The following is an 18,541-nucleotide window of genomic DNA, read 5'->3' as shown; positions in this document are numbered from 1 at the left end:
TATATATATACTATAGTAGTACTTTTCCTTGTAGCTTGGAGAATTTTCAGCATGCATGCATGGTATCCCGCTAACTATTAAGATCACCTCGGGGTATATATGTTGCAACTACGTCTTAAGGTGGACAAATCCTTTCAGAAAAAGGGCAAAGGAAAAATAAACTACACTGATCAGTTGTTTGAGCAATATTGCCGTGGGAGGGTGCAGGTGGTCAAACCAAAGGAGAATGGATCTCCCATCCTCGACCTTGTATTGCATTCTTCCCCAATTAAGCATGTTTCTCAAATAGTTGCATTTTCTTCCATGCCCAAGGGCTAGTTATTTATACTTAGTTTCATGAGGTGCCGAAAAGTTGGATTCCGTATGAGGTACGTATAGAAAATAATACACTGCTTTGACAGAGAATAATTCACCACTCTTTTTATTGATTCAGTTTTTGAGTAAATATATACATCACGTATGTTCTATCTTAGGAAAGTAAATGAATTGTAAATTTGAATAATACACAGCAGTTACAAAAATAATAAATGTACAAATTAATGACTGAACAGAAACGTATGAAGTGATTTCCTTTGCTGTCATGGATTGCTGAAATCTGGTTTCCTTTGCTGTCATGGATCGCATTGATCATGGATATGGTTGACTGCTTACAGCTGCTATTTATGGTCAGTATTACTTTCCTTAATACGCCCCCGCAAGATTGGACTACCATCGGCTAGACCAACCTTGAGTCTCAGAAATTCAGTACGCTGTTTTGAGAGTGGCTTTGTCAGTAAGTCCGCAAGCTGATCTTCAGTGTGAACGTGACGGACATGAAGTGTGCCTTTTTGGACTAGATCACGCACAAAGTGTAAATCAATTTGTATATGCTTCATTCTTGAATGTTGAACTGGATTGAAGCTCAAGTAAGTTGCCCCAAGATTATCACAAAGAAGTAGAGGTTGCGCCTTAAGTGAAAAACCAAGTTCTTGAAAAAGAGCTAATAACCACATGGTTTCTGACGCTGCATTAGCAAGTGCACGGTATTCAGCCTCTGTGGAGGAGCGGGCAACAGCTTTTTGTTTCTTAGAGCTCCATGAGATGGGATTGGAGCCAAGGAAGGTAATATATGCCGAAGTAGAGGTACGATCATCCTTGTTCCCTGCCCAGTCAGCATCACTATACGTTGTCAAGCATGGAGCAACTGATTTTTTTAGGTGAATGCCATGGAATATAGTCTGCTTTAGATATCTCAAAAGCCTTTTAGTTGCTGTCCAGTGAGTAACAGTCGGCTTGTGCATAAACTGTGAAAGTTTGTTGACTGTAAAGGAGATGTCTGGACGAGTCAAGGATAGATATTGAAGGCTGCCTATCACTCGTCTAAACTCGGTACTATCAACAGCTGCAGTACCATCAATCAATTGAAGAGAGGTTGTGGTTGAAATGGGTGTGGACACATCCTTTGCACCACTCATATTTGTGGTTTGGAGTAATTCTCCAATATACTTGTGTTGTGATAGGAATAAGCCTGCACTAGTATGAAGAACTTCGACCCCAAGAAAGAAATGTAAAGCCCCCATATCCTTTAATGAAAACTGAGCCCCAAGTTTAGAAATGATCAGATCCACAAACTTTTTGTCACTTCCAGTAATAACAAGATCATCAACATATACAAGAAAATAGCAAGTGATTGAGTCATTTCTATATATGAATAAGGAAGAGTCAGCCTTCGAGTTATAGAAACCAAGATGAACAAGAGCATGCTTCAAGGCTGAGTACCACGCACGGGGGGCTTGTTTAAGCCCATAAATTGCTTTGTTTAATCGACATACAAAATCAGGTTTTGAGGGATCTTTGAAGCCAGGAGGTTGCCTCATGTAAATTGTTTCTGTCAATTTCCCATGCAAAAACGCATTATTGACATCCATTTGTCTCAGTTCCCAGCCATGCATAGTAGCAATTGTCAAAACTGTCCTAATAGTTGCTGGTTTCACTACAGGACTAAAAGTCTCCTTATAATCAAGTCCAGGACGTTGATTATAGCCTTTGGCAACAAGTCTTGCCTTAAAGCGATCTAAAGATCCATCAGCTTTCCTTTTAACTCTGAAAACCCATTTACATCCAACAGGGTTACAGTTGTCAGGAGCAGGAACCAAATCCCATGTGCCATGTCGCATGAGAGCAGTGAGCTCACTAGACATAGCTTCAAGCCATTGCGGATGGGCAACAGCTTGGGTAACACACGTTGGTTCAAGAATGGACGGAAGGGGATGTTTGGTAACTGCTTAGGTCATCAAATGGGTACGGGATGGGTGATGATCTTCGGATGGACGATTTTCCGGTGGTACAGTGGGTATGATAGCAGACATCATAGGCATAGAATTTGAATTGAAATCATGAGATTGAGAATTCAAATTTAAATTTAAACCACCAACCCGTAAAGCATCAGATGTATGATTATAAGGAGAGATTGAGGGAATATTACCTGGAGATGATGCGCCAATGACGGAAACCGCTTCCGACATCACTGGTGACGAGAAATTCGTGGGAGAGCTGCTATCGTGCGCTGGACCAGGAAGGAAAGTTCTGGAAGGGAGACTTTCGTGAGGCTGAACGGATAAGAATGAAGATGAATTTGGTGGGCTGTCGTGAATCAATGGGCCTTGCACATTAAGAGGACTCTGGGCTTCATCAAAGTTTACATGCCGTGACATGTAAACACGTTTGGTGAGTGGATCCATGCATTTGTATGCATTTTGATTTTGAGAATAGCCAAGAAAAATGCAAGGTATGGCCTTAGGTTGCAACTTGTGAGTATTATAAGGCTTAGTTAATGGATAACAAAGACACCCAAATTTTCTTAATTTAAGATAATTTGGCCTTTGACCAAAAAGAGCCTCAAATGGTGATTTTTTTTGTAAAAGAGGAGTGGGTTGACGGTTGATGAGATAAGTTGCAGTTTGAAAAGCATGAGGCCAATATGTTAATGGAAGAGAAGCATCTTGTAGTAATGTGAGTCCGGTTTCGACAAGATGACGATGACGACGTTCAGAGACTCCATTTTGTTGGGGAGTGTAGGGTGCAGTGGTGAAATGACTTATGCTATGAAGGGACAAGTAATTTTTTAGACTTAAAAATTCACCCCCATTGTCGGAATACAAGGTTTTAATTTTGGACTCAAAACGGGTTTCAACAAGATTTTTGAATTGAGGAAAAATAGAGAAAACACCCGATTTTGTGACCATGGGAAAGAACCACATGTACTTTGTGTAATGATCAACAAAGATAAGATAATAACGAGAGCCATCAAGACCCGTAAAATGAGCGGGTCCCCAAACATCCGTATAAATAATCTCAAGAGGCATAGAACTTTGAAGACTGGTCAAGCCAAACGGTTGTTGGTGTGCTTTATTAATATTGCAAGAAGTACATGAAGAAGGTAAATTTTTTGAAGAAAGCGGAAGAGAAAAAAGATTGACAAGTCTTTGAACAATTTTCATGGATGGATGTCCAAGACGCTTGTGCCATCCATCAATAGAAGTTCGTTCATGCACATTAGCAACCATTGTGGAATTATACGTCACCAATGAGTTCGGAAACATGTAGACGCCATTTTCACATGCACCCCTTAGTAATATCGCCCCCATTGTCTGGTCCTTCACAAGGAAATAAGATGGGTGAAATTCAACAAAAACTTTATTTTGTTTTGTGAAATGATGCACAGAAATTAAATTCTTGTGAATATGAGGAACACAAAGTGTATCACGAAGATAAAATATTTTTTTTGGAGATTTTAAGGCTAATGAACCAATGTGTGAAACCATCAAACCTGTACCATCACCAAGCATTACTTCATCAGTTCCATCATATTCAGTATGAATTGACAGATTTGCAAGATCACCAGTGATATTGTGCGATGCAGCAGAATCAAGAAGCCATTTAGAGTCTTGATTATTTGACGTAGCGGTACAATTTGCACTGAACTCATTGGACTGCAGCTGAGAACAGGCCTTTGCCGTGTGGCCCATTTGGTCACAAAGCTGGCATTTGGGCTGATACTTTTTATAAGTTGAAGTGTTTTTTCCCGAGCCTTTATTGGTATTGCGGTTGTCTTTGTACTGCTGTGTGCCCGAACGAGAGAAGTTAGGGTTACGAGACCCATTTGATTTGTAAGAGGTCCTCTGCTGCTGACTGCCAGAGGAACCATTTTTTCGAGCCGTGAAATTAGCAGCAGCAACAAGCTGCTGAGAAGCCATCTCCATGCGACGGAGATAATTCTCATGACCGACTAAGAGGTCATGAAGTTCTTCAAACATTAGAGATTTCTCTCGTGCCCGAATAGGAGCAGCTATCTCTCTAAAATCGGGTCCAAGTCCATTGAGGACATAGAGGGTGAGATCATCGTCTGAAATTGGATGATCTATGAGTGCTATTTCGTCCACCAAAGCCTTGACAGCATGAAAGTAATCTGGAACGGAGCGATTTCCGCGTTGAACCAAGGTGAGCTCTTCCTTTAACTGCATCGCCCTTGTACGCGAACGGCTAGCATACATATTGTTCAGCTTCTTCCATGCTTCATGAGAAGTTTTTGCTGTGGCAATGAGTGGAGTTATGGTGGAAGAAGTAGATGCTAGAATAGCACTTAAAATTAATTTGTCTTGCCTAACCCAATGGGTTTTCCTAGAGGAAGACGTGGGTGTGCCATCGGAGAGAGGACAGTGAGAATCACCAGTAACATAATCCATCAGATCATACCCAATGAGCAGGGCTTCAAACTGAGCACGCCATTGAGGAAAGGTGGAGGAGGTGAGTTTTTCATTAATCTGGGCAGTGATGTTGAGAACAACCAAGGGATTTTCAGGGGTAGAGATAGGTTGAGTGGTTGGAGTAGTTGCGGAAGACATGGTTGGATCTTTATCTCGTTAGAGGTAGGTCTCTTGATACCATATAGAAAATAATACACTGCTTTGACAGAGAATAATTCACCACACTTTTATTGATTCAGTTTTTGAGTAAATATATACATCACGTATGTTCTATCTTAGGAAAGTAAATGAATTGTAAATTTGAATAATACACAGCAGTTACAAAAATAATAAATGTACAAATTAATGACTGAACAGAAACGTATGAAGTGATTTCCTTTGCTGTCATGGATTGCTGAAATCTGGTTTCCTTTGCTGTCATGGATCGCATTGATCATGGATATGGTTGACTGCTTACAGCTGCTATTTATGGTCAGTATTACTTTCCTTAATAGTACGTACATAGCTCCTTACCCAGGTAGACTAAAAGCTTACTGGTCACTATATAGATCATGTACGTATACATGCCAAAGTTGTTCCAGTAAAGCCACTCGATGCCCAATGATCTCTAGATGCTTCATTCCCAAGCCCGGTCTTTTCATTATTTCGGTACGCAAATACTATGCCAATTAACCTCCTCCAGACAAAGAGTACTTCCCTTCCATAGAAAGGCTCATTAGTATAATTTCCTCCACAACTTGCTGGATGATTGATTTAGGTAATAGAAATGAAGAGGACCAATAGACTTGATTAATAGCAAAAAGGATGGATTAATTAATTAGTTGAGGCTCATGTCACCATTAGTAAAAATGAGCAAACGGCCATTTGCAAAGCACAGTTGTGAGATCTTTCTCTTGCTTGCATTTATATATCTCCGAAGGTACTATTTGAATATGCCCTTAGCCAACGTATTATTTAGTAATTCTGAGAAAGCTTCCATAGCCAATAGAAAACGGTAGGATGATAAGGGATCTTAATCTAGCCTCTTCCCTAGCTGGAAATGGCCATTCAGTTCCTCGTGATTGCCATTGATGGATCAGAGCTTGTTTGTGGATATACACTCCTCATTCCACTCGATCGCCTTCTTAGGGAAGCATTATACTGTTCTCAGCACTGCAAATAGGAAATGTCAATTCACTGAGAACCTTTATTTATTTCTGCATTGGAATTCAATCATGAGTTAATTAAAGTATTATTATTGTAATAAAAACTAATATTTTCATGTGTACGTAGTGGCGACTGTGCTTCATGATATATTTCATTAGATGGATACTGATCTTATTACTCTCATTGCAAGCGGAATTGAGAGTATATTTATCTTTCTTCATGCATGATCATGTCAGTGCTTGCCCGATAAAAATATATTTTTTATCAAAACAAAACAAAATCTGTATCCTTGATCAAAACTTCACCCCTGTCGCTAACCTCTCTCTCTTGCCGACGCGTTTGGCCGTTTGTTTGCTGCACTTCAAAGAGACCCACAGAATTGCAATTTGGAGAAGCCGGCCAGGACCAACTCATAAACCAAAGTCCCGGTTAATTGCATCGATCTTCTTCTCCAAAGAAATCGTCTGAGTTGTGGACATGGACATGCACACTGGCTTCACGTCCTAATATCAAGCCCAAAATCGAGCAAGTGCACTATTCCAAAGTAGTACTGGGTTTTTATCACCCCACCTTGTCCGTCTCTTAATATATCTGCCTCTATTTTGTTCAGATCCCAGTTTCGCTTCTCATTTCCTTTTCTATATAAACCACTCGCTACAACAAATTTGAGATTTTGGGACCAAATTATTTAGGGACGAAAAGTCATTTCTTGGGATGAAATTTAAATTTCGTCTCAAAAAATTGATGGCTTTACAAAATCGTTCGAATGTTAAAATAACCGTTCAAACAGTATTTTCTGTAACGAATTAAATCGTCTCAAAAAATTTTTCCCGTTCGAACATCAAAAAATACTTTCGAACAGTAAAATTTGGCGGATAATTACTTTATTATGGCGGGGAAAGTTCAAAAACGTTCGAACGATAATTTGTTGTGTTCGAACGGAAAATATTTGGTGGCAAATCCTGGCGGGAAGGTTTCTAAACCGTTCGAACGGAATATATTTAGTTAGAACATATTCAAACACCACATTTATACATTCGAAGGTATAATATTAATCTCGGTACGAAACTCAAAATATAAAAAATATCTATCATATATACAAATTCATTAATTAATTCTATGTAATTAATTTTAAAATATTATAATGATTTCTTTTACGTTAAATCAGAATTTTAGTTAAATAAATATTATCAACCACATATATATTAATCAACCAAATAAAGCAAATTATCAAAATGCCATATATATTGTTCATAACTATAACAAAAGAAAATATAAATAAAAGATAAAAACTACTGTGATGCGAGGTCTCTACAAACATCCTCGACTGCAGCTAATTGTGTCTCTACCTGTGTCAGTCGAGTACTAAGTGTGACCTGAGTTGCATTATTGACATTAATCGCTGTACGTAACTCATTAACCTCTGTACGTAACCCAGAGACGGTAGCCATAATCTCTGTACGCAACTCAGACATGGCAGTATGCACTGCATCAATCACTGCTGATGTGTGTACGCCGATCTCAGCACGCAATATGTCAGCCATCTCCTCGCGAATATATGTGCGTGATGCCTCAGCCTGTGTAGATGTCTCACCAGCCGATACTCCAATATCTCCTGGCTGTGCATCTCTCTGAATCTCAGCCCTGTCAGGAACAGCCCCACGAAAACAAAATCTAGAGTGTCCCGTGCTCCGTGATAGGGTGGTGCTGTTGATCGATGCCATCAAAAATCGGGAACGCTCGGCAGGTTCGGACACAACCCCTGCATGTAGCAAAAATCGAGTGATGAGGATCCCAAACGGCAGTATATCTGTAGTAATGAACCGTGCCTCTGATCGGATCCTCTCAAATATATAACCAACGAGGTCGATTGGGATGCCACGAGCGACCTCGGTCTTGTGCTGCCGTGGGTCAATAGTGTTGGCAATGATCAAATTCATAATCTTGAAGAAAGAAGATAAATCTGCCTGCCTAATACTCTTCGTCCCATCGTACACTGGAGCATCTGGACCAACAATCAAGTCTCTAACCTCATGATCAGCAAGTGTATCGATCTCATCTGTGTAATTTGGTCCCTCGCCCTGAGACATAGCTGCATCACCTGAAGGATCAGACTCTCTAGGCGGCAGGTTTGGATAGGCATCAAGAAGCCTAGGAATACCTAGATATGCAGCGAGTCCGTCTGCTGAAAATATAACAGGAGCTCATCGGACATAGATCCTATATGCCCCTCCATCGTCGGGGCTGGCAGCACCGAGCTCTTTATAGAACTCAGTAACGATCTCAATGAAGGAAACGAGCTTCATTCCTTCTTCTCGCTGATCTAAGATTGGTGCCCAACCACGATCATTGAATACTGATGGGAGGGAATGACCCTCCCATATAAGAGCTACAAAATCAGATAGTTTTACCTGTCGCTCAAGTAAAACGGTCCGCTCTCGAACTGTTTGGATGGAAGGTTCTCCTGATCTACCACGTTTATGGCCCCGATAACACATTATTATGATCCTGAAATTTTAAAAATAAAATATACATTCAAAATTAGTGATAAAATCTAATTACGACTAAAAGATTTACAAAATTATATACTAATAGCAATTTAATAAATTAATTGATAGAACTTATAATCAATTAAACGATGAAAACAATTTAATAAGTTAATAAAATGTAAATGGATTGAATTTAATAATTAGCGTTCGAACGTCTAAATATATGGTCGAACGGACAATCAGTAACGTTCAAACGTTTTAAACCTGTTCGAACGTACGGGTTTACTCGTTCGAACGGACAGGTTAAATAGTTCGAACAGAAGACAGATCTAACTCGGCCATGGCTGAGTCAACTCAGCGGCCATTAAAACACCAAAAAAATAATCGATTCCGTGGTTTCTTCGACTAAAAACAAAGTACTCTTCATTTCTAAACATCCTACGATAGATTTATGATGTTCTACGGTAATTATTGATGAAAAAATCTAATTTTTTTTAAAAAAGACAAATAAAACCATAAAATTATAAAATAAACGGTAAAATGAGTTTGAAAATACATACCTTTACTTGGGAGGAAAAGTGATTGACGTATGTGCTGATCACGACGGCAGACGGCGGTGAATGTAGTGCGTTCAAACGTTTTCTCAATTTTTCAAACGGTGGGGACGGCGGCATGAGAGAAATCGCTGCCTGCGATAACTTATACGTGCATAACCGTTCGAAAGTTAATATAAAACCGTTCGACCGTTAATATTTCACGTTCGAACGTAAGTTTTGTAAGTTTATTAAAAATTACATTAAATGTATACTATATTTATATTCCTATAAATTATTATAATATATATACTATTATAGTAAATTATATATACTGTAATATATATGTAATATTATAATATATTATAATATATATTATGATAGTAGAATACTTTAAATGAAAACATAATACTTTACCTACTAAAGTTATATATGATACTATACAGCATATATATATAGAGTATAGCTTACTAATATACTATCATCTTATAAATTTCTCTATACTTTATTATGTGACCTTAGTATATTTGAGGCTATATATATGTGAGTATATATTACTAATACATATGATCTTAATAATACATATGATAGTATAGGTCACTATATATATGATAGTATATATTACTATATATACTATATATTTAGTATAGATTACTATATATATAATAGTATATATTACTATATATATGACAGTATATATAACTAATACATATGATCTTATAGTACTTTTCATTTAATGATGAAAAAAATTATATTTAAACATAAAGGATATGTGTTCGAACGGTACTCGTAAACCGTTCGAACACATATGTTGCGTTTGAACGTATAAAAAAACATTCGAACGGATTATTGCAATGGCAGGAAAACATCCCGCCAATTAAAGACTGCTGGATTACCGTTCGAACGTAATTTGTTATAGTTCGAACGGATTATTGCAGTGGTGGGAAAATATCCCGCCAATTAAACTATAGTATCATCTAATATGTCTATATATATTAATGTTATTCTTTTATTCAAAGGTATAATGAAAAAAAATACAAATAAACATTTACAACACCGTTTGAACAGTTAAAAATAAAAGTTCGAACGGTTAATTTTCGAGCGGGAATAAATCAATAACGTTCGAACATACTATTTATACGTTCGAACGTGAAAATTAGGAGGGAATTTTCTCCCGCTTAATATTTTCACATTCGAACGGTTAGTAAATAACCGTTCGAACATGAAATGTTCTGCAAAAACACGACAGAACCTCACAATATTGTTTCTCTCCTCCCGCGCGCCTTCTCAGTGTCGCCCGAAGTTTACCCCCTTCGCATATCAGAGATATTCTTTCTCAAACTAGCTCCTAAGCTCAAAAAAATTTCCATCTCACTCAATTATTCTCGGATTACTACTTGTAGGAGAGTTTTTTTGCACGGCATATCACCATCTCTTTCCCTTTTTATCTTCAAAAATTCAGGTATTCCTTTTATATTCTCATGTATGGTTTGAACTTAATATTTTGCAATGTTAGAAAGTTGTATGCTTTGAGATTGTTGTTTATGTCATGCGCAACGGCTATAGACATGACATGGCACTCATCAGATAGAGTAAGGAACGATAATATTTTGTCACATCTTGCTGACTCCCAGGTGTGGAAGGAATTTGATCAGGAACACTCATGGTTTGCTGAAGAACCGCGTAATGTAAGACTTGGGTTGGCAACAGATGGATTTAATCCTTTTGGGAACATGAGTACTAGTCATAGTACTTGGCCAGTTGTACTTACGCTGTATAATCTATCACCGTGGAAGTGTATGAAAGATCCATATTTCATGATGAGTTTGTTTATCCCAGGTCCGAGGTCACCGGGAAATGATATAGACATACACTTACAGCCATTGATTGCAGAATTGAAAGATTTGTGGGAGAATGGGGTTGTCACATTTGATTCGTCAATAGGCAAGTCGTTCAAGATGCATGCTGCGTTGTTGTGGACAATAAATGATTTTCCAGCTTATGGAAATTTGTTAGGTTGGAGTACTAAGGGGAAAATGGCATGTCCAACTTGTAACAAATATATCAAATCTGAATGGCTTACGTACGGGAGGAAATTATGTTTCATGGGTCATCGTTGATTTTTACCTAGTGACCATAGATGGCGTGGAAATTCTAGAATGTTTGATGGAACTGTTGAATGGGGCCAACCTCCACCATATTTGTCTGGCGAAGATGTACTTGCACAATTTATAGATGTTGGTTGTAATGAATTTGATAAAAAATAACGAAAGAGAAAACGAGCTACGAATGAGTTGAATTGGACAAAGAATAATATATTTTTCTAACTCCCGTACTGGTCGAAGTTAAAATTGCGACATAGCCTTGATGTTATGCATATTGAAAAAAATATTTGCGAATCCGTATTGGGAACATTGATGTCAATTGAAGGAAAAACAAAGGATACAATAAACTCAAGGAAGGATTTGAAGCGGTTGGGAATAAGACGGGAAATGTAATTGCAAGAAAATGGTTCGTCTGTCTACATGCCGATTGGGTGGTATACATTGTCAAAGAATGAAAGGATTACATTTTGTGAGTGGCTAATGAAGATCAAATTACCGGACGGTTATGCCTCGAATCTAACAAGGTGTGTGAGAACAAATGATTGAAAAATAACTGGATTAAAAAGTCATGATTGTCATGTTTTCTTACAGCGTATCTTGCCTATTGGTATCAGTGGGTACTTGACCAGAGATGTGCGCGTGGCTTTGACTGAGTTGGGTGTATTTTTTAAAGACTTATGTGCTAGGACGTTGAATGTATAAGCTTTGGATCGAATGGAACGAGAAATTGTCATAATATTGTGTAAGTTAGAAAGTATTTACCCACCGTCATTTTTCGATGTCATGGTTCACCTAGTCGTTCATTTGCCACGTGAGGCTCGGCTTGCAGGACCAGTTCAATATAGATGGATGTATCCCATTGAACGATTTATTGGAAAGTTGAAACGTACAGTGGGTAACAAGGCCCGTCCAGAAGGATCAATTGCAGAAGCATATATTGACGATGAGTGGCATACATTCTGTTCCAAATATTTCCACTGAGTTGACACTCGGTTTGATCGGCCAGAAAGAAACTTTGACGTTTACCCAGCAAGACAACGAAATGTATTTTTTGTGTTTTCCCAACAAGTTCGTCCAATTGGTGCAGTGTGTGGTTATGACTTGTGTGGAAGAGAGTTCGAGAAAACTTAGTGGTACGTGCTGAACAATTGCCCTGAGATAGAGAACTACTTGAAGTAAGTTTTAACTTTTTCTTAATTTAAATTGCCTCATTACTTTTAAAAAAATACAAAATAAAAAAGATTTGTGGTAATCATCAATTTCAGTGATCATATTAACGTGCTCAAGGAATTGTGAGTAAATGATATAAACCAGAAACATGAAGAGGAGTTCCCGAGATGGTTTGAAGAACGGGTAATGACATTACATATGCGTTACTCAATAACAAATGAAAAAATATTAATTTCAATTTTGATATAGTATATGCTTTACTCAATATGTAGGTTGTACAAATGCATGCAAATAATCCAAATGATATATCGGATGAACTATATGCATTGGCGCATGGCCCATCGAGACACGCTGCTCGATATTCTGCATGTATTTCTCGGGGAAGTAGGTATCACACACTGGATCGAGATTGTTATAGGAAAACCCAAAATAGTGGTGTCATAGTCGAAGGAAGTCATGATGGTGAAAATATTGATTTCTATGGGTTATTGTCGATATAATTGGAATGAAATATTTGGGAGAGCTTGCGATGTATCTGTTTAAGTATGATTAGTGGGATTTAAGCAATCCTCGTATTGGAGTCCGTGATGATGAATATTTTTTGAGTGTTAATACATCAAAAAAATGGTATGAAGATGATCCTTTTATTTTGGCTTCTCAAGCATCTCAAGTATTCTACTTAGATGACCCGAAGTTAGGAAATCAATGGCGAGTAGTACAAAAATATTCTCCAAGAAATATATATGATGTTATCCCTCAGGCGGAAGGACAAGATGAAGAAGAAGATGACTCCTCTACTCAAGAAGCATACCAAGAGAGTCAACACGCCTTAAATTTGTTTGTGGATTTGAGCTAGTACGAGATGATTCCATTAAATAGAGAAGATATTGAGGCTGAAATTGTTGATGCGACAGTTGAGAAAAATGTTGAATCATCTGAAGTATCTACACATGATGAGAGCGAATTGTCAAATGAAACTGATACAGATTCTAATTGACCAATTATGTGTTAACATTACACTTGATGACAAATATTTTACTTATTAAATGTATCAGTAGTTTGAAATTATGCCACCAAAGAGGAAGGAAGTTCGCAACCCATCTCCACCTGTTCCTAGCTCTCCTTCAGACTCACCATTAGAGATTGACTCTACAGAACAAGGTAAAAATCTAATACTCATAAAAGTTATTAATTAAGGTCCTATAATAGACATATAAATGAAATTGATTACAATGTTATATTTTATAGAATCTACAGTACAATCTCGTCAAGGTCGAGGCACCACTAAAGGGGTGACGTTGAAAAAATATCGGAAGGTGGGTAAGATCAAGGTTAACATTCCTGACAAACATACCGGAGGCGAAGGACAACCAGCAGCTTGGCTTGCATCGCATGTGGGTGCTCTTACACGAACTTACGCACCTTTGGCAACGACTTCATGGAAGAAAGTCCCCCAAGATGTTAAAGAGCTTATCAAGAAGCGTTGTTTGGTAATGTTTAAAACATTGATTTAGTAGAATAAATTTCTATATTTTACTTAAATTTAGAATATTATAAATGATAATGTGTTTGTGACTATTTTTTTAAGGATGATTTCGAATTAAATTTTGGTCAGAAAGAGGAGCGTAAGACTGTGGAAGAGCTTATGGGTAATGCATTCCGCAAATATAAGGCGAGGTGTCATGAGCATTATAATAAGTTTGAGAAGAAGGAAGATGTACGCCAACATCCTTTCCAGGATGTCCGACCTTCTGAGTGGGAAAAACTTTGTGACATGTTTGAGGATCCATCATAATATTTTCAATTTCTTTGCAGGAGCGAAGTTCTATAAACAAAACAAATAGATCAAAATTGAAGATTAATCATCATGCAGGCTAAAGATCTTTCCATCGTCTTTCTAAAAAATTGGTATTGCTATTTTTTTTATTGGATATATTTAATTATTTGGATGAATCATAATGACTTTATATCTTAACACATTTATTGTAGTAAGATTCAGATACTAATTATGATCTGACAAAATTATATGCTGCATTGCACACTGATCGTAATGGAGAGTGGACTCATCCTGATGCCCGTGAAAATTATGTAAGTATTATAACATGTTTTAATTAAATATATTAGAATATTTATGACGATATTAATTCTTTATCTTATATATGTCTAGGATAAAATGATTGCCCTACGTGCTGAATCTGCGTCAGATCAAAATTCCTCAACAAATGATATTGAGATTTTTACACAAGTCCTGGGTCAACGTTCAGGATATTTGAGGGGTTTGGGTCATTGTGTAAAGCCTAGTCCCTCTTCCTCTTCTTCTGGGAATGCATCTATGACTTTTATAGCGCTAGAAAATGCGAACTCCAGAATTGAAGAATTGACTGCAAGGCGGCATGAGTTAGAGGCTCAATTGGCAAAACATGCAGATATGGAGATGCGCCTCAAACAACATGAAGAACAACAATAAGAGTTCAGAAGACAGATGCAACTCCAAATGCAGCAGCTTATGCAACAGTACAGGCCTCCAAGCAACTGATGGCTTTTTACGTACAGATTTTGGGATTATCTATTTATGCATGAACAATGCCCATCTCGACTGTTATTTATTTAGTTTGCGCTTATTATAACACTTTTGTGAGTGTTAAACAGTTTCTAATGTATTTTTTCAAATAGTATGAATGTCTATTTAGTTTTCTTTTATTGATTTAAATTAAAGAGATTTCATTCGAACGAACATAAAACGTTCGAACTCTATATAACGACAATAGCGTTCAAACGTGAACATAATGTTCGAACGAAATTTATGTCCGTAGAATTCGAACGATCACACAACGTTCAAACGTAAATAATTTCAGTCGTGTTTGAACATAGCCTATACCGTTCGAACCCATATACCGTTCGACCTGACCATTTAACGTTTGAACACAAAGACAATTCATAACGTTCGAACGAATTCATGTTTGTTTGAACATATTTTGAAATCGTTCAAACACGTCACTACTGTTCGAACTTAAAATTTTTTCCGTTCGAACTATTTTCTGGGACGAATTTTAACCGTGACAAAAAAAAATTTCCCTTCAATTTTGTCCCAAAAGAAATTTTTTGAGACGAAATGGTGATTTTCATCCCAAAATACCTTTTGGCACAGTGATATTGGAACGACTTTGGGACGATTTTTTTTCGTCTCAAAAAATTTTTCGGGACAAAATTGGGGTCTTTTGGGATGAAAATTTTCGTCCCAAAAGACCCTTTCTGTTGTAGTAACTGAGCTATATATATATATATATATATATATATATATTTATATGATTTTGCTAATTAAATAGATTCAATCTCCACCATCATTACTATGGGATTCATACCAATCATTTTGGCTTAGATTCATTTTCAAACTGATGGGTTTTAGAGATGTACATGCAAATATAGTTCTTCACCACAGCCTACGGATTCACTAATTAAACTGGTCTCTCAGCTTCCTGCATGCAGTCATGAAGAACACAAACCGCCAAACGAATGAACCGGCATCAGCAGGTGGTGGATGTGAGCGGACGTGAGATCTTGGGATGAAGTTTTGGTCGATGATCTAATTTTTGTACATTAATTGTATTCTGATAAATAATAATTGCAAGTGCATCGGTTACTGAGTTTTTCATGTTTTAATGGTAACTGGTTTAGTGAATTCATGGTTATAAGTGAATTGTTGATCACATCTCCGTCCTCTGACATTAATGGTACAGATTTGTAAACTCGAAGGGATTATATATATATATATATATATATGGACACATCTTTTTGATCTCCAATATTGGAATGTAGTTCATGTCTGGACTCTTGGATACTCAATATATGACCAGAAGTGATCATCCATGCCTGGCTTCTATAATCTCATGCATTAATTCTTACTGATATATATTAAGATTATTATTATTGAGAAAGTAATACATCATCTGGAGCCAGTACTTTCCTTTCCCCAAAATATTCTCTCTTGGCTGATCCGTCTTGTACTTGACTGAAGTTTTTTAGCATTTGACTGATCATCAGGTTGATGAAAAGACAGGCACCATGCACATACACGCACGATCGATGATTACTGCTAGCTTGCGGTTTCTCTGTTAATTGTCATTTTATTATATATGTTATCTACATATAAATTACCTCGACGTATCGTTGCAAGACGGGCCCTTGCCACTATGGAGTTCTGGAGAAAAGTAACGAATTAAAAATGATGATGGGAATGCAGCTTGCTTTAGCTTAATTGAAAGGAGGTGGCTCTTTGTGCTAGAGCATGTGCTGCTTCATTGGCGCCAGTACAGCATGATATTGTTGGAGTACTACTACTATATATGGATCGGATTAATTTGTTGAATGATCGGAAGCATTTTGTCAATTACATGAACTGAGAGAGGGAGATTTTTCCATATTTTACAGATAATCTCCAAGTCGCCTTCTATGATTACTTTTTCAAGTCGTAATTTTTCATGTGCTTGGGATCGAGGTTGCTTATAATTAGATCAGGGTGGTTGCAAGCCCTTAATTCACGGTTAGTGGGATTGATGGATGCTGTGTAGATCACTGAAACCATCGATCGAGCTACAACATAGATTATATAGACTCATCTTTTCTAATAGAATTGTCGTCGTAGTGGCCGTCTTCAGGTGGTGGAATTCAGCTAGCTATGCTCAATTATGGGTATGGAGGGATGGCAGGTGGTGTGTTGGTGTTCATCATAGCTATTAACTTTAACCATAACCAATATTAGAATATCAGCTCATGATGATATCTATATATTCGGGTCAACTAATCAACAAGTTTTAATTATTTAGCGATAAACAAAATGTGCTCCTAATTATTGGAGGTGAGAAATTCTGAAATTACTCGGGACTTTATAATTAAAGTTTATCCGGCCGCGTATACATGATCATGATACGTATCACACAATGAAATCACGATCCATCACGAATTATTAAACCATAGAATTTTAACCATAATTACTTCTTTGGTGGCCACAGCATCTCCCCCAAATGGCGGGTGTCGCGATTGTGATACCCCCACCGCACCCTTTGCTTTTTTAGTGCATGCTTCGATCGATCGATATTTTTCTGTCACACAACTATCTTCTGGCATGGGGCCTTGATCAGTAGCCTATATATATCAGCTTTGCGAGCCCGCAACTCCTTCATTACTCCTCAAACATCTTCTAGCTAGCAAAAGAGCTGCAGGTATGCATGTAATTACCCTAGCTATTTCCGTTCTAATTAAGTTCATGATCATAATTATTTAGTTTTGTCAAACAATAATGATCTTATTAGCACATGCATGCATCTGCTTAATTCTTTTTCAGGCGGGTTAGAAAGACAGATTGATCGATCATGAAGACCAGCTTACTGATCGTTCTCTTTGTTGCATTCCTCTTGATCTTAGCAACTCTGAAAGAAGCCAGTGCAGAAAGCAGGATCCCATTGGTGGATAAAAAGCGTACGTCGAAGCCCAACCCTCAGTTCCTAACAAATCGAAAGGCCGGTAAGGCTGGTGCTGGTGCCCCGAAATTACCGCAAGCTACCTTCAAGGAAGGCGCGGCAAGCATGGAAACTAAGGCAGTCGTGGACAGTACTACTGATGATGAAGACGCGGATGAACCAAACACAGCCAGGCATTCAGTTCCATCATCAACTGGCCAGAGTCACCATCTCTTTCTTTGTGATACTAAAAGAAACTGCTGAAGTACTAGATCATACTGATCAGTACTCTTTTAAGGCCGGCAGACCAAGAAGCATATACTAAATACAGTACCGAATATGGTGGCGTAGTACTATATATGGCTTGCAATAAAGTGAAACCAAACATTGTAGTAGCCAAATTAAGCATATATGTATATATGCATGGCATGCACATGTTCAATTATTAGTTTCACTAAGATGCATTAAGTATGCATCATGTATATCCGTTTTGTGCGACAGGCTAGATATGGCTTGTACACAGACTAAACATGTTGTGAATTATAGCTATTTTCAAAATAAAAGGAGTCAAAGGGCCATGCATGCATGACATGATTATGTGTAACGGCCAGGTTCCGGATGGGTCAAAGAGTTACTTGTTACTTAAAATCATATCTCAATCAAACAGTCGTAGACTTCAAATTTTCAATGATGCATAAGACTCACTGTTTCAAATCAACTATCCCAATATCAATAATCTAAACACCAAAAAATCTCAAAATAAACATTAACCTTCCGAAATACAAAGTCGACTGAGTAAAACAAAACCATTGAATAAAATTCTCCAATAACAAAAGTACTAGCCTCTTTGTACTTAATCCACTATAATCACGTAGCCTTGTACATGCTTTCTACTCT

At 37.5% G+C, this 18,541-nt stretch overlaps 1 protein-coding gene across 1 annotated transcript; it reads left to right on the top strand.

Annotated features, from left to right (window-relative positions):
• Nucleotides 1-5,784: 5,784 nt before the first annotated feature.
• Nucleotides 5,785-18,303, top strand: LOC109020237. Its single transcript, XM_035691429.1, has 3 exons — nucleotides 5,785-5,887; nucleotides 17,327-17,407; nucleotides 17,610-18,303. Exons 1-3 carry the CDS (start codon nucleotides 5,785-5,787, stop codon nucleotides 17,906-17,908), a joined length of 483 nt encoding a protein of 160 aa, XP_035547322.1. The 3' UTR covers nucleotides 17,909-18,303.
• The last annotated feature ends 238 nt before the right edge of the window (nucleotides 18,304-18,541 follow it).

The sequence above is a fragment of the Juglans regia genome, chromosome 7 (genome assembly GCF_001411555.2).
Source record: "Juglans regia cultivar Chandler chromosome 7, Walnut 2.0, whole genome shotgun sequence".
Taxonomy (NCBI): domain Eukaryota; kingdom Viridiplantae; phylum Streptophyta; class Magnoliopsida; order Fagales; family Juglandaceae; genus Juglans; species Juglans regia.
Note: the sequence above shows the minus strand (reverse complement) of the source record. Positions and strands in the feature narration are given on the sequence as shown.

What these genes read in the sequence shown, in the direction of transcription:
- LOC109020237 (XM_035691429.1), top strand. Translation starts at nt 5,785, where the DNA reads ATGGCCATTCAGTTCCTCGTGATTGCCATTGATGGATCAGAGCTTGTT. An exon ending in TCTTAGGGAAGCATTATACT is followed by an intron (nt 5,888 to 17,326) that starts GTTCTCAGCACT and finishes GGCCTTGATCAG; the next exon opens with TAGCCTATATATATCAGCTT. An exon ending in AGCTAGCAAAAGAGCTGCAG is followed by an intron (nt 17,408 to 17,609) that starts GTATGCATGTAA and finishes TCTTGATCTTAG; the next exon opens with CAACTCTGAAAGAAGCCAGT.